Here is a 16,318-nt window from a genome sequence, read left to right on the forward strand (position 1 = left end):
TTTTGGTATTCAAAATAATTTGCTTTAATTTTTTGCCCATTTTTACAGTTTGATTATTAGTGAAAACCTTAAATATAATAAAATCATTATCTTGTACTATAAAAAGGCCAAGCATACCCATCTGAAATACTTGCAATACAAGGATGTTAGTAAAATTTATAAAGACCAGTGACGAAATGCTTGAAAACAAAATTAACTGGCGCCATCGTGCCTAAAACTTATGCTAAACCTACCTTTCTTGATTATAAAAACGTGTCTTCCGAAATTTATAAATGAAAAAAATTGAAACACTTACACACAATAATTATAAAAATAGGTTGCATTTATAGATTTTAAAAACACGATTATATTTTAAGCCTTTCTCCATTTACACTGGTACAACAGTCGTAATTAACCACATAATAATTATGTAATTTCCTGTAACTGTTAATTCACAACTCAGACTTACTTCTTTGTATTTATTTAGTTTTGTTCCAATACATACAGAAGAACATAAAATAACAATAAGAAAGTTTGTGACAACATCGACGTTACAGAAAGCAGTCAGTTAACTTGCACGTTTGTCAAACGTAAAAGGTTTGTCACCTTTAAAGATATCACACGTTCTTCTTGAAGACAAAACCCAGTTCAGAAAAAGCCTAGCAATTCCTGTACTACTATAGTTTTTGTTGTTACAGGGTCGTTTTACTTATTTATCAGTACAAATGACAGTGAATACAATATTACATTGTATCCAACAAAAGAATTGACGGACTGCCAAATGTATGTACTAGCAGAGCAGCAGTTAATAGACATAAAATGTTCACACATAAAACATATAATTTTCATTTTTGTATTACACTCCAATGTGTGCATTCGATGATATATATGTAAATCATGAAGAATGATACAAACTGGACGGATGTGTATACCTATTATTATATTTTTAACACAGTGCATTTCTTGCTGTTCACTTCCAAACCTACTATCAATTTTTTGGGGGGTTTGTTTTATCTATTACTTAAAACTATCGTTTCACTTTTATTCCAGATTTATAGCTGTACTTTCAACATAAAACTCATTTTTAAACCTTTCTGTAACTCGTCTACTTATCAATGAGTATTTAGGCTTGTTATTACATTCCACATAACAAATATAGCTTCATTACTGCAACATTTAATCTTGTCGTTATCCTTTATTCACAACGTACAGCTCTACACTTTTTTAAATATTTATTACTGCATTATTTCACAGCTTCTATCTTTACTGTTACACTTAACCTTGCATGTTTTGGCTGTCCACGAAATATCACTTCTACATTATATATTTATTATTATATGCAGTATGTATCTTTGTCACATTAATTTCAAATTTACAAGTGAGAGTTTAAGTTTCATAAGTTTTTAATTGTAAATTTGAAATTAAAGTTTCATAAGTTTTTAATTTTACTGTTACTTCACATTAAGCTTTCACACATTTCCAAAACGTATAATTTTAGTACTACACTTTACCTTTCTTTTATGTTTATTATTACTTTCAATTTTTTCTTTATTTTTCATGCTGTAAATTATTAAATCTTATTCTTATATCTCTCTTCTAAAATATTTTGTTAACTTTATAGATGTAACCTTGGGTTCTTACACCTGATTCAACTTATACACTTTACAATTGTTTGATCCAGCTGCTATCTTACCATACATCTTATATTCTGTGTAGGGAATTGTTACATTTTACATTGTTTAGAATTTGAACTTGAAATCTTTGCTTCAAATGTTAAAAAAAATGTGCCCTTCATATATTTAAAGTTCTGTAAGTTTTGTTGCTCAGCTGATGCATATAGACCTGCTATATACAGTCACATCTGCTTCTTACAATCGTATAAAGTTCTCATCCCATCTTCCTATGACGTTTTGTTTTAGTGTAGCCCAGCTACGAGATTTTACCTGGCACACTTAACTTACATCTGTAACAACGTTACATTTTATCGTTTGACTTCCAATATCACCATAAAGTTGTCTTGCATCTAAAGCTCTAAGCAAAACTGCTGCTACATGCACAAGAAAATTTTTTTAACACTTTCCTCTTCCACCTACAAGCAACACTTACTTTCAGAGACTTGATGGTCATGGCCATGGTAATCCAGAAATACATTGTTATTTAGAGATTCAACTACTGATGTCTTTTGTTTACTCAGAATCTAGAGAAGAGAACATTTCAAACGTTATTACTATTTGCTCTTGAGTATGTGGACGGAGAAATCAACTTACAGAAAAACTAGCAAAACTTTATCTGAGATTAAACCACTAAGACAAGAACAGACACACATGTGGTAATATAAATATAGGTAGTTAAGAGATTTATTTAAAATGCAAATTGTTAGACAGAGAAAAAAAAACATGCATACAAATTTATAAATGCTCATTGCTTCCTATCTACACAAATTTCATAAAATGTTTCTTAAATACGATAAACAACAACAACAAAAAATGTATTTTAGAAGTATGAATTTAATTGTGACATTTCCAACGTAGAGCAATTCAACAACAAATAAACAGAAAAATAACAGACATATATATATATATATATACACATGCAAGAGAGAGAGAAAGAAAAAAAATTAGGAACTTACATTTGACACAAGACACTTAACTGCATCCTCAATGTTAATATTATCCTTTGCTGAAGTAAGGTACCATCCAATAAATCCATTGTCCTGACAAAACTGCTCCATCTGTGAAGGAATGTTTACTATTCCCTCTTTTGGCATGTCACACTGAGATAACCAATGGACATCAAGTTGTTAGACCTGAACATTTACTACATTACCTTAGTTAATTAAGCCTCATGACAATCAAATGAAACCATATTTTATTTCTGGGGAAATAAACATTAAAAATATATTGATGACAGGAGGTATGCAATTTTTTACACTTTTGTCTGGCTACTTCATGCCATTCAAGGGTTATGGAATATTAACATGTTATCTATTTTGCAAACCTTATCGGTGGTGGGCACTATCCTAAATAGTTGTCCACTTCCATTATAAATTACTGCTCGCAGAATACCACATCTTTAGGCATGAGGCAACTGTAGCTTGGAAAGCCCACCACCCAACAAAACATTATCCAATCCCTGGTTAGTCCAATTACCACTGCAGCCAATGATAATATTTGAAAGCAACACATTGCAAATCACTGTGGTAATTTTTAGTTTACTAAAGCAAAAATAAAATTTCCTGCAACAAAAATTATCCCATTATTACAGCTTCATAATTTCCAAACCCATCTGTATTTTTCACTCACCTAATAATGGATAAATATTCTGTGCACACCACCTAGCAACTACAATAAGAATAATTATGTGGTTGCTTATGTGTTTAAATGAAAAATATGTAGCTTTTTGTACTTTAAAGAATGTTTTGTCCATTTAACCTTATGTGCGTACATCCTACCCGAACGTATCCTTAAAAACTGATTGCCTACATCTCGCACATCAATCATGTTAAACTTATATTTAAAATATATACTTTCTGGAGAGACAGAGAAGCATTTAATATGGAACTAAAGTCTACTTACTACCACAAAACTCCAGTTAGGATTGAAAGATATTAAGAGTGCAAGAATATGTAGTGTCACAAACAAGTCTATCATAAAAAATATATTATTTAAAATGTTATGCATGTTACTAGAAAAACATAGTATTATTTTTCAAAATTTGTAGTGGATATTAGAAGGATTTAGAAATTTTGGCAATAAAGTCGGAATAAAATGACTAACTCTCCAGATAGTAGTTCTTATACTTCTAGCCCTGATGAAGTCAAAATATAATTTTTCATATTATTATTATTACTTGGAGTAAGAGTCCTTTTTTTTTTAACTTTATTGCCAAAACTTCTCAATCTTTTCAGTATGCTCTACAAATTTAGAAAAACAAAATATTTCCATCAGTCCACTGAATCTACTGTAGCATTATTTTAAATTATACTTTTTGTTTATCAGTGGTTGTTGTTAAATAAATGTTGACTTTTTTACTAAAACAAAACAGTAGATTCAGAATTTAAAACCAATATTATTTTCTCAAAACACTTGCTGTTTAATAATAAGACAAAGATTTTTAAAACTGTCATTTTTGTTAATTGTATTAATTAGACACAAAGCAAAGAATTTTAACAGATGCCAACATACAGGTTTTAAAACAATTTCTGTTATGGAGGAATAATTATGTAATGTATGTCAGTTTTGATTGTTAACAGAACACAAGGTACGTTCACTTCCAGTATTGAAACACTAAAGTTAAAAACCAACCTTGTTTGTTAACAGAACACAAGGTACGTTCACTTCCAGTATTGAAACACTAAAGTCAAAAACCAACCTTGTTTGTTAACAGAACACAAGGTACGTTCACTTCCAGTATTGAAACACTAAAGTTAAAAACCAACCTTGTTTGCTAACAGAACGCAAGGTACGTCACTTCCATCCGGTAGATGGACTTTATTGTTAAGATCATATTTCCATTTCATAACAGCATCAAATGTTGCTATTCTTGTGACGTCAAATACAATAAAGGCTCCAACAGCTTCTTTGTAGTAAACTCTCGTCATGTTCCCAAACCTTTCTTGTCCTTTTTGGAAAAGGTTAAAAATTGTAAATAGATTACAAGAACAATTCCTCCTTTACAAGTGCTTGATATATTCTAACATTTTTTTCATTTAAAGGCAACCAGAACTCAACTCAGTGTTAATTTTCAGCACAAACAGTTAAAAACCTTTACTATTACTATAAACCATAAACAAAGAAACACCTGATACTAAGTTTCAGAAGGTATGACTTATAAACGCTATATAATCACAACTTGAATATTTAGATCAATTGAAAGAGCTCACTGTTGGATATACGTAAAAGACATTCTTAGCAGCAAGTAGTTGTTACATTAGGTAAAATGATGCATAGAAACCAAATTATAGTTAGGCTAAAATTTAAAAACTTATTTACTTGTGAGTGAAAGTACAGTTTACTTTTTAAAAGTTTTAAGTACGTATTTTACTAAATTGTTTGAAATAACAATGGCGATACCTGCAATATCCCATAACTGGAGCCGAATAAGAGTGTTGGTATCCCAGTTAAGTACCTTAAGAGCAAAATCCACTCCAATCTGAAGTACCACTGTTAAGAAATTCCTAATTGAAACAAAGGTTTAACATACTAAACAATACACGCGTGTTATGAAGCTATAGTTTTATATTAGGTGTTCAATATTACGAGTAGCCAAAAACTGGATTTTTCATGATTATCCATTTTTGTTGGGGATATGGAATAACATTCAAAAAGCAGTGCTAGTTTCACCTGGAGAGCTACAAAATCCTTAATCGTTTTTGAAAATAATTGAAATAAAATAAACATATCACAAGTGTTAATTTAATATATTATTTTTTAAAAAAACATAGTTATAAATGTCAAGCTCTTGAAACCAGTACACTTAAAAAAAAAAGAATTGGTTTACCAAAACTCTACCAGCTAACAAAATGATAAGTTAAAGCAGACACACAATTAAACTAAGTTATAACGCTTCATATTAGTATACCTAATATTTATGACGAAAATCATGTTAGGTTATGGTTGTCTTTTTTTGTTTGTTTTTAACATATTAGTATACCTAATATTTATTGACGAAAATCATGTTAGGTTAATGTTGTCTTTTTTTTGTTTGTTTTTCACATATTAGTATACCTAATATTTATGACGAAAATCATGTTAGGTTATGGTTGTCTTTTTTGTTTGTTTTTCACATATTCATCCAGAATTTTGAATAGGAGGTACACGAAAAATACTACACTCTAACGTGATTTTTAATCACAAATATTAAACTTATTCGTATGCCAGCTCTGAACGTTCGAAACGAACGTCATAATGACACTTATGTCTTTCTCGCATCACTAGATCAACTTGATTCTTTGTAAATTTGTTTTAAATTACAAATTCTCATTTCACTAATATATCTAAATAAACTCCATTTAACTTTAAGCCCCCCAGAGGCTCAGCAGCAAGTCTGCAGATTTACAGCGCTAAAAATCTGATTTAGAAACAAGTGGTGGGAAAAATACAGATAGCCCATTGTGTAGTTTTGTGCGTAACCAAACCAAAGCAACCTTAAACAGTTACGATTAAAAATTTGATTGATAAATGTCTTACGAACATTTCATGTAAACACAGTCCTTTAATTTAGATACATTAGAATAAGAGTCCCAGCCAGTCGTGTCATGTTTTAGGATTATCAGCGATACTGTCTCGGTAAGTTTCGATATAAATGTGAGTCATCATTTCTTCAGTTCTAAGCTGTTAAAAATTACTTATATCAAAATTGATTCTAGCCTTACAATAGAACACCACTGATCAGATGTAATGGTTTACTTTCAACACAATACCATTGCTCTGTTAAGTCAGAATTATCAAAACAATAACAAATATCTTTTGAGCACTGTCTCTTTTTTTTTAAAAAAAGAGGAAATTAAAAATGAGACTAAAACAAATACACAGATGATGTTTTTTAGGAACTTAAATACTCAGAAAGGATACCGTTGCTCTGTAATGTTGCGAAAAAAATTGATGAACATAACGTTTGATGATGCTAGTTTTTCCTGTTCCAAGTTCACCAATTACCAAAATCTTGTACAGATGTTCCCTGCGTTCTGCTCTTAGAGACTAGAAAAAAAAAAACGAATTTATTCTAAGCCTAAAATTCGCTTACCTTCTTCTTTAAGGATAAATTATTAAATAATAATTGCCGTGTAATTATACAATGTTGTTTGAAACTGAAGATATAATCATATGTGTTATTAACATTTATTCATCGACAAAGCACCGCCTAATAACAGCAATGAAAATGTCGTTGGTATATAGTGAAATTAGAAATTTAAAAATGGCGAACTATAAAAGCAATTTACTACCACAAAAGTAAAAAATAAAATTAACGTTAACGATTTTATGATGTTTTTTGTTTTATTTTGATTTTATTCAAGTTTAAGTGTTTATATACTTCATTTTTGTTTTTCAAAGTAACTAACTATGATGGATAAAACTCAACTAAGTACCTGTTAGAACAGAGTATAATAGGGGAACGTCCAACTATCTCTTTCCAGAAATTAGTAATTGTGTCGAAACAACCTCAAGGAAGCAATCGTGATCTAGATTTTCAGTTAACTATCAACCATCAACATATTTATTAATATTATGTTTTAACTTGAATTAGCCGAAACCTGAGTAAACAGCAACAAAAAATGGTTGCAAAATTTTGTTAATTAGTTTAATGGTATCTGCAATAGATATATTCCAATGGCATACTTGTATGTACTTTAACTTGTTTTTAGCCGCGGCTCGTAGAATGGTTCTGAGTTTTTCAAGTACAAACTTTTAGCTCATAGATCCGTTATCTCTTGACCGATTTGAGATCTAATTACAGTTTTGGACTCAGGAAATCAGACCCTTTCGACTAACGTATTTGAACACGCCCAAGGTCTCATAGATTAATTTACTCTAATCCTGCCTAAAATAATTTCTATTTGAGGGTAGGTTCATTGAAATCTCGATGAGTAATAAAATCGAATCGAGTGTACGCGTGCCCCACGCTTGGTATTGCTGGCGCACAAAAATATAGCTAATAAAAAAAAAGGGGGGGGTATCTCATTAATCAATTTACTGTAATTCTGGCTAAAAGAATTTCATGTACCTCGCTATTGAGGATTCCCTCTTGTTTCTCCGTACATTACTGTTTAAATATGTTCACAGTTCACCCTCTTAAATTCTGTTTATATCTTGCCGGTTTCTTTCGTGGCTATTGTGTAAACACCGACAACATCTTTATTTTATGCACAAAACTTCCATTGGCACTTTGATCTTGTTTCCCCAACATATGCGCTAGCTTAGTTTCACATATGCAGGTAACACGACTCAACAGCTTTATAACTCGATATCGGATAAGTTTGTTATGTCTGGCTGAAGATATGATATCAAGTTCAACACTTTGTTATGTCGTCAAAATTCCACTACTTTAGACAGTGACTCTAATATCTCACGTTTTGTATGGCTTCATGGACTACGTATGCCTAATCAGGTTACTACCTATCGCCGCATGGAGACTAAGTAGGCTATTAACAATAGACATATTTTGCATCGCCATTCGAATCACTCAGTTAATTATAATTTTGTCTCAAGGTGGCGCTGGAATCTTTAAAAAATATCCATTAAGAAAATACTCGATATACATGTGTTACAGGCCGAATCAACTCAGTTTCTTCTTGTGTATTTTAGTCTCTATTTATCAAATAAAAATATAACGTTCGAATTATATCCAAAACAGGTACATTGTTGATTAAATATGTACACAATTCACTTGTTCAATTACTATTAACTTTGCTGATTTCTCACGTGAGTTATTACGTACAGTTCAGCGTACAATTTCTGTTGTGGGAGTGCTAAAAAATAGCATTTAAAAAAAATCTAAACTCCCGAATATGATAGTAAGATAGGGAGAACCGCCACACCTTCAGCACCCTTGCTTCCGCTTCTTGCATTCTTTTGATTTGATTATTTGCAAAGTGCAGTTCAATCAGTATTTATTTGAAGCATCATTAGTGTTCTCCGATTACTTCTTCTCGAATTATAGCGAATTAAGACGTGTAAACTAAAACTGAAGAATAAGAGAGGGAGAGAAAGAAAAAGTATTAAAGAGATTTAAACAACCCCAGTAGAGACACAGAGAGAAGGTTTCTCGTGAAAAGAATGGCCATCGTCATTAAAAAATAAGCCCAAATGTATTTTATTTTCGACGCACGTAAGGTCACACATCATTATACGTGTTTAACAGTTGATTACTCATAGATGCTGAAACGTGATTTGCTCCGAATCTCTAGACGTTTTTGCCAAGTTCCCGAAGACTATACGCCTCTGGAGATGCACGGTGAAATATTACCGCGTGGAATCCTTCAGCTTGAAAGGAGATAACATACGTGCATATAGAGTCACGACTGTAAACTAAGTTTGTAATAAGCAGATGCAATTTGTTTGTTACGGGTTGTTCCGCAAACAAGTGACAATCGTATTTGGCACGAGACTTAAAATAGTGACCAAAGCTCAACCTATAGCGACGTCTCTTTTGACATATTCAAACTAAAAAACCTTCTGTCACATATTTACATCCATCGGATAATTAGTCTTCGTATTGTATTGGTAAGGAAAACATATAATAATAATAACACATAATAACAAACGAAAGTATTAGTATTTTAGAAGTTGAATATATGCTGCTCTAGAATAAAAATACTTAATATATTATACTAGGAATGTGTGGGTGCGTGTTCGACAACTTATTAGCTGGTATTGAGTTTGTTTTTTTTATATACAAATTAACTGTTACATTTTTTCACTTGTGTTTGTTCTTTAGAACAAAGCCACATTGGGCTAACTGCTATGCCCTCGTCGGGGAATCGAACCCCGGATTTTAGCGCTGTAAGTCCTTGGACTTACCGATGTCATACCAGCGGACATTTCGCTTGCGTGTAACGTTCTAGTTAGGGTCCCCCTGGAAAGTTGTAAGTAGAAGTGTTCAGGTAATCTGTCATTATATCCTATGAAACCTACTTTATAATATAAGATGTGTACATTAAAATGAAACAAATAACAGAAAAAAAAGTATAAAAGCAATTTGAACAAGACGCAACAACTGAAGCTTACACATAAAACAAGGACTAAGACACGTAATATCCATATACTTCTGTCAATATTACTGTCTTCTGAAGAAATAACAGATACAAATTCTAAGCCTACAGCATATTGCAAAAAAAAAAAAACATTTATACGAATACAATACTATCTTGCTATGATTAACCACAAATTATTGATTTATGTATCGATGATTTCGAATTTCACAACGAGGAGGAAAGTATTGAACAACTGAAAACGACCATTATGACGGTTGTAACTTTGTTAAAATGTTTATAAACGAGGACTGATCAAAAGGGTATGATGCCGAAATCGAACAAATCATAAAGTTTGTGTTTAATGTATGTTGGTAGAACATATGAAGACAAGTATCACTAACTTCTGATTAAAACTAACCTAACTATGGAGATCAGAACTAAATATTAACCAAGTTATGAATATAGCTCGTGTAAGATACCGTTCTTACTTATAATGGCCAGAATGCATTTGTTCATTATTTGGGAACCGTTGCTGTTAGCGATATATTTTCGGTTGTAATCCTAATAATATCTCCCGATAATAATATCTTGGGATAATTAGGTTAGTCCTAAATCTATATACTAAGCTAAGAATACAAAATAATCCTCATAATAGTAACAAAAATGGAGAAAAACTTTTAACCAATACATTTAATTTATACTAAAGAAACATACAATTCCTTTACACAAACCTTTATTCCAGTAACACAAAGTGTACATGTAACTAATTATACAATATTTACAATTTTACGATTGTAGACGCAGAAGTAGCCCAAATAAATATACGGTCTTTAGTACTACATAATACAAACTAACTTAAATACGTTGGTATTTTTGCAGTACTGCGGTGAGTTAATTCGTTCGTCCTCCACAGATTGGTCAAAGATGGGAACCTGAAATGCCAACTTCAAGTCACCATTTCTTCAGAAAAGTTGTAACCGTACTGTTGCAGAGATTCAAGAGTGAACTGGCGCTATAGTCAGGGAGATCAAGATTCATTCAAAATTTTGGACAGAATGCAGGCTACAACCATCGATCACTTAAGGACCGGCCACCTAAACCTCCGAACCCATTTGAAGAAAATTAGTTTTGCAGACACAGCACTGTATGTTTGCAGACAAAGCAGATCAGACCCAGGCATAAAACTTTATAACTGCCCCCTTTACACCATCTAGAGACTTCGGACCTGACCAGAGGGGGCAGAAATACACAAAAAGCTGTGAGGATCAGTAGCGGACTTTCATCTGACCTCCCAATTCGTGACCTCCAACAAACTGAAGATCTAACGATCAGCTGAACGCTGGAGAAGAACAAATATAAACTCTTTCTCTGAAATTAAAAACCCTGTCGTTGGACTGTGACCCCGAACTTTCTCCTTGCTGTTAAAAGCTAAAATGAATAGTACCGTTGGATAATTATACATCTGCGTACAGCTAAACATCGTTAAGTGTGTGTGTGGTGGGGGGTGGGGGGGGGGGAAATCAGCATGCATGTAGCACACTGTTTAATGAAACAAAAATATTAGCATAAAAAATGTCATCTTAAGCTTGAAATTAATAAAACACACACTGGAGGCGAGTCTTCCATTGTCTCTCTACGATCCAAAGTTCCAAAACAATATAGGAATAATACATTGTAACATTTACTGAACCCAGCTATAGTTAAAAAAAAATAGTTTTTTCTGTTTCGTAATCTTATATAAATTTTCGTTTTATATAACCGTGTTTTTTTACTTTATTTTTGATAACTACATTATTTTTCTTGCATTTACTCAAATTACACTTTTTATGATAAACAGCGAATCATTTTTATACTGTTATAAGCTACTTTTTTTTTTCTAATGTTGTAATCTAAATTTAATGTCGTAATGATGATGTTAAAATCAGATAGGCCTAGAACACCTGGAAAATTTTAGGGGATTTGAACTCAAATTTTCAGAACATTCGATGGAAGATTATAAATAATAGCCGGTAGAGTGAATCAGTAAATATTTTTTTACGTTTTTGATCAGTTAGTTATAGCGTATAGTTACTTTGCACAAATGAGGGTTTGTTTTGTTTGTTTTTTACGTTAGTGTAGTGCAGTTAGCGTCATATATAAATGTCGCTTAAAATCTCCCACAGTGTTCAGACGTGTAAAAACTGAAGGAATAAATTAAACTAAATTTGTTATCGTTTACGTGGACTGGACTTTTTTCACCAAATAATTTCAAACAACCCGTCAACGAAAGAAGAACGCTACAACAACAATATTAACAGTTTGAAATAGACACAAATACTGCTTAACTATTAAAAGTTCTTTTAATTCAAAATACACGCTTATCACAGAATCCAGATAAGAAACAACTTTCGTTTTGGTGATAGCACTATTAGCAGCCTGTCATTTGTTTAAATACAAAAAAAACAAAAAAACAATTTACTGATTAGTTAATTATTTAAAAACACAGAATTAGCTACGTAAATATTCTACGATTCCGTCAAATATCGTTTTAAGGCACTTTTTGAAACTTACCATTCTTTAGAGCAGGATACAATTAATAGTGATGAGCTCACAATCGTCTCGGGTTGAACTTGCATATTTGTTCAGAATTTTGCATAATGCTACACAAAGGCTATCTGTGCATAACCATCTATAATTTGACAATGAAAAACTAAACGGAAGGCTAATTGTCAACAGCACCCACCGCCAACTTTTCTCTGATCGAATAGTAAAAATTGATCGTCACTTGAAAGTGCGGAGCACGTTCTTTGCAGAAACGGGGTACAAACCGTAAACACACGGATCTACAGTTCGGGCACACTAACCATAAGGCCACACTCGGTCCCCAGGGTTGATCAACTACGTTTCTACAAAACCCATAGAAACAACGTACATTTAATTCCGCAAAAATAGAATACTGATAATGTGGGTTACGTGCTGAATCAATTTTGTCAATAACATCCAGCTGCATTAGATCAGGCGTAAAGGGGCTTAGAAAAGTTTTGCAAAGCACTTATTAAATAGGCGAGTTATTAATTATAGATGAGTTAAAATACGTGGTTATTCAAACTGGAAGTTAGTTTGTTCGTTTGTAATTAAGCACAAAGCTACACAATGGGCTATCTGTGCTCTGCCTATCACGGGTATCGAAACCCAGTTTTTAGAGATGTAAAATGTGCCACTGGGGGGGGGGGGGTAACTGGAAGTTAGAACGATTATAACGCGAAGATAGTGTAAAGACTTCAGCTGAAGACTGAAACACGAGGGGTAATATCTCTAGATCTCTTCCTCATATACAAAAACACCCCTGTGTAGTCGCATTCTTTGCACAGCCCTAAAACTGACTAATGAGGAAAACAATTAATTACTGTATATAAAAATATAGATGAGTAGCCCAATTCAATACAGCATATTATTGAAATTCCTATATAAGTATAGGATTACTGTATGAATGAAAGGCATTTCGAAACATCATACGTATAAGAATCAACACGAGCTCTATGATGCAACGCCACGTGACTCAAATACGTATTTGAAGCACCATGACAACTTGGTCATCACACAGTAGTTGTTGCGTAGATGTGATGGTCTGTGCTGCCTACTCAGTATTCGCAGACTTCCACAAATCAATACTTTTGTAAAACGTGATTTTGGATTTATGAACAGAGAAAATATATTAATAACTTTTATTTTCGCTTTTTTTAAATTTTATCAAAATTTTCATTCCAGATTCTGAAATCGGCATGTGTTTAGGACTAAAACGATAAAAAATAAATAAACTAGCATATTAGCAGAAAACACTAGGTGATATCTCAGAATATAAAACTGTTCGAAACATTCTAACGATATTCCGTGATATTTGTGTTTTAATCTTCAACTGCTCCAAAAGAGGATTAGTCAAGCATTTCTGTGTTAAAATAGAATCGTTCGCGCGCGCGCGCGCGCACACACACACACACACACACACACACAAATATCTACTTCACGAAAGTTCACACAAATTCATTCTGCTCAATGCGCAAAATTAATTAATTACAGTTCAGTAACTAGTTTGTAACAGTTTAATTAAAAGGTATGCATTACCTTACAAAGATACCGACCACGTGCCACGCGCTGTTGACACGATGGTCGTGTCTTGTGACTTTAAGCTGCGCTCCACCTCTCGTTTTTAGACTCATAACTTTCATTTTTATCTAGACCGACGTACGGGTTTACATACAATTTTGTTTTCTTATGATACTAAAGCCTACTTATAATAATAATAATAACTGACCACTGACGTATTTAGCGCTATGTAAAATACTTTAAATGGTGTAAGATTCAACATGAATGAACCATTAGGCCGTCGTTATATTATAAGTAGCAGCTTAATAACATAAACCTCCTGTTGAGTGGATTAAGTTTGAAGTGACGAAAGGAATGAAAGTACTACATGTATCTAAAGTTATTTAGCGCATGTCAAAACAGGTTCGCTGTAATGTATAGTGCAATCTGATGAAATATGTTTTCTCCAAAATTATGAGAATGCTAGTCAAAAAACATGAATAGTTGAGTTCGTTGTTGCATGGCGTGCTTTCAGTTACTTAAACAACTTAATCAACTGAACTGCCAACTGTGTAAAACTTCTACGTGCTTTCTAACAACTATGCAAAAGAAAATACAGTAAGCCTAACTTAGCAGCTAGAACAAGCTTCTGCCTTACCACTTCAGTTGGCTGATTCATTCGGTTCGGAGCCATAACACACTTCGACGGACTTTTCGACTAACTTAATTACGTTGATACTCTTGTAGTAGTATAGTATTTTATGTCTTTCACCCTCCACTGACGTTACAACACTGCCTACGTACGACCAGATTGAAAATGAAGCGCTCGTCTGCGACTACTCTACTAAAGGCTATCTTCCCGTGAAGTGTTACGTAACAGCAACAAAGCTTAAGGGTCACGTGACTGGTATAAACCATCACAATTTGGGCTCAGCGATTCGCAATACTAATTGTCAACGTTGTCACTTGCAGATAAAGTTTATCTAAGTTATTGTCTAAATGACGTCAGAAATTAATTTTTTTTTCTTTTTTATCCAGGAAGGATGACACAGCCATCACAGTCCGCAATAAACTCTTCTAGAAAGAAAGTATTGTGAACAAAGAACGTTTTTAGAGTTAAGGTTATAATTTTACCGGTATTTCACGGATAACTAACCAGTTTGAGTTAAAGAGATCCAAGAATGTTTGACATGTAGTAGATTTTAATAAGTTTTTGTATTAAATGTTATGTTAAATTTTTCGTAAACCGTAAATAAAAAACACAATCTGCTAAAACATTCAAACTCTGTCATTCAAACAGTAAACAAAGGTGGCCTTGGAACGCGGTTACTTAACTGGACTAACTATAATTCTAGTTTACAAATATTAAAATGGGTCCTTTGACACAAGCACTCATTGCATGGTACTTAACACTAGTTTTCAAATATTTAACAGAGCTTGTTCGTCAACACAGATACATAACGTACTTTACTCTTTTTCCAGATACTAAACAGTGGGACCTTAGACAAGGAAACTTCCATATATAAAACAAAAGAGGTCCTTAGATACAGATACTCAATTTGACCATCTTTACTTCCAGATACTAAACAAAGTGGGACCTTAGACAAGGAAATTTCCAGATATTAAACAAAGTAGGCCCTTAGATACATATACTTAATGTGACCAACTTTACTTCCAGATATTAAACAAAGTGGGACCTTAGACAAGGAAATTTCCAGATATTAAACAAAGTGGGATCTTAGACAAGGACATTTCCAGATATTAAACACAGTAGGCTCTTACATACATATATTTAATGTGACCAACTTTACTTCCAGATATTAAGCAAAGTGTTATTTGAAATAATTCATTTTCAACGATGATCGGTTGTTCATTAAGAACTTAGAAAGGGTTACTCTATATAATGTTATCTATACAATCTCGTCATCTTGATTGTCACGTGAAGATGGTCAAGCTCAAAGACCGAAGGACAACGTCACACGCGACTGATCAAACAAAGTATCAACCAACCTGCTATATCGGTATCTTCTACTTTGTAGCCAAACAAAGTAAGACGTTATTCAAATTACATCAGAAAGTTCTCGGAAAAACAAAAAGTGCAAGATTGATATTCTCAGACGTATGAGTATATTTGAAGACAAATGCACGTGTCACGTGATTGAAGACTAATTAATGTGCCACACGTTTTAGTGTGCATGAATTGAACTGTTACCATACAAATTGTGATCGTAGATGCAATTATCTGTCTTACTAGTTGGATGAAGTTCACAGACCACTACAATCCACACCCTTAAGGTCCCCTACAGTAGTTATTACAACAGTGTTTAAAAGGGCACCACGAGATCTAGTTGCACCACTGATTATTGTAGAACACCTCTCGTTCTTTCTTCCTCGTATAAACTTGTCTTTTATGGACAGACAGTCTGAAAACTTTCTATCCAGAGACGTTCGTGAAAACACGTATTTTGGAAGAATCGCAAACATGGCGATAGTAATTTAGGGTTACCGGATTACGTAGCTAAGGGTATCTAGGCTATCTTTGCAGTTCACAAACATTGAAATTAACATGTAATTTATAGAACATTT

General features: G+C 32.9%; 1 protein-coding gene and 1 long non-coding RNA gene across 3 annotated transcripts; one reads left to right on the forward strand and one right to left on the reverse strand.

Moving 5' to 3' along the window:
• On the reverse strand, positions 1–14,569 carry LOC106461238 (ras-related protein Rab-32-like). Of its 2 annotated transcripts, none has more exons than XM_022388100.1 (7): positions 14,391–14,569; positions 6,552–6,677; positions 5,052–5,130; positions 4,418–4,599; positions 2,609–2,752; positions 1,407–2,176; positions 1–1,370 (listed from the first exon to the last, which is right to left on the reverse strand). In XM_022388100.1, the coding sequence occupies exons 1-6, from the start codon at positions 14,424–14,426 to the stop codon at positions 2,069–2,071; spliced, it is 675 nt and encodes a 224-aa protein (XP_022243808.1). In that variant the 5' UTR covers positions 14,427–14,569; the 3' UTR covers positions 1–1,370; positions 1,407–2,068. The 2 variants fall into 2 exon arrangements, with proteins under 2 accessions (XP_022243808.1, XP_022243809.1); XM_022388101.1 differs by lacking the exon at positions 14,391–14,569 and adding an exon at positions 12,221–12,692.
• LOC111086207 lies at positions 9,418–11,885 on the forward strand. Its single transcript, XR_002610956.1, has 2 exons — positions 9,418–9,562; positions 10,584–11,885. It is a non-coding gene; the product is annotated as an uncharacterized LOC111086207 (long non-coding RNA).
• Positions 14,570–16,318: the final 1,749 nt, after the last annotated feature.

The sequence above is a fragment of the Limulus polyphemus genome, unplaced genomic scaffold (genome assembly GCF_000517525.1).
Source record: "Limulus polyphemus unplaced genomic scaffold, Limulus_polyphemus-2.1.2 Scaffold920, whole genome shotgun sequence".
Classification (NCBI taxonomy): Eukaryota; Metazoa; Arthropoda; class Merostomata; order Xiphosura; family Limulidae; genus Limulus; species Limulus polyphemus.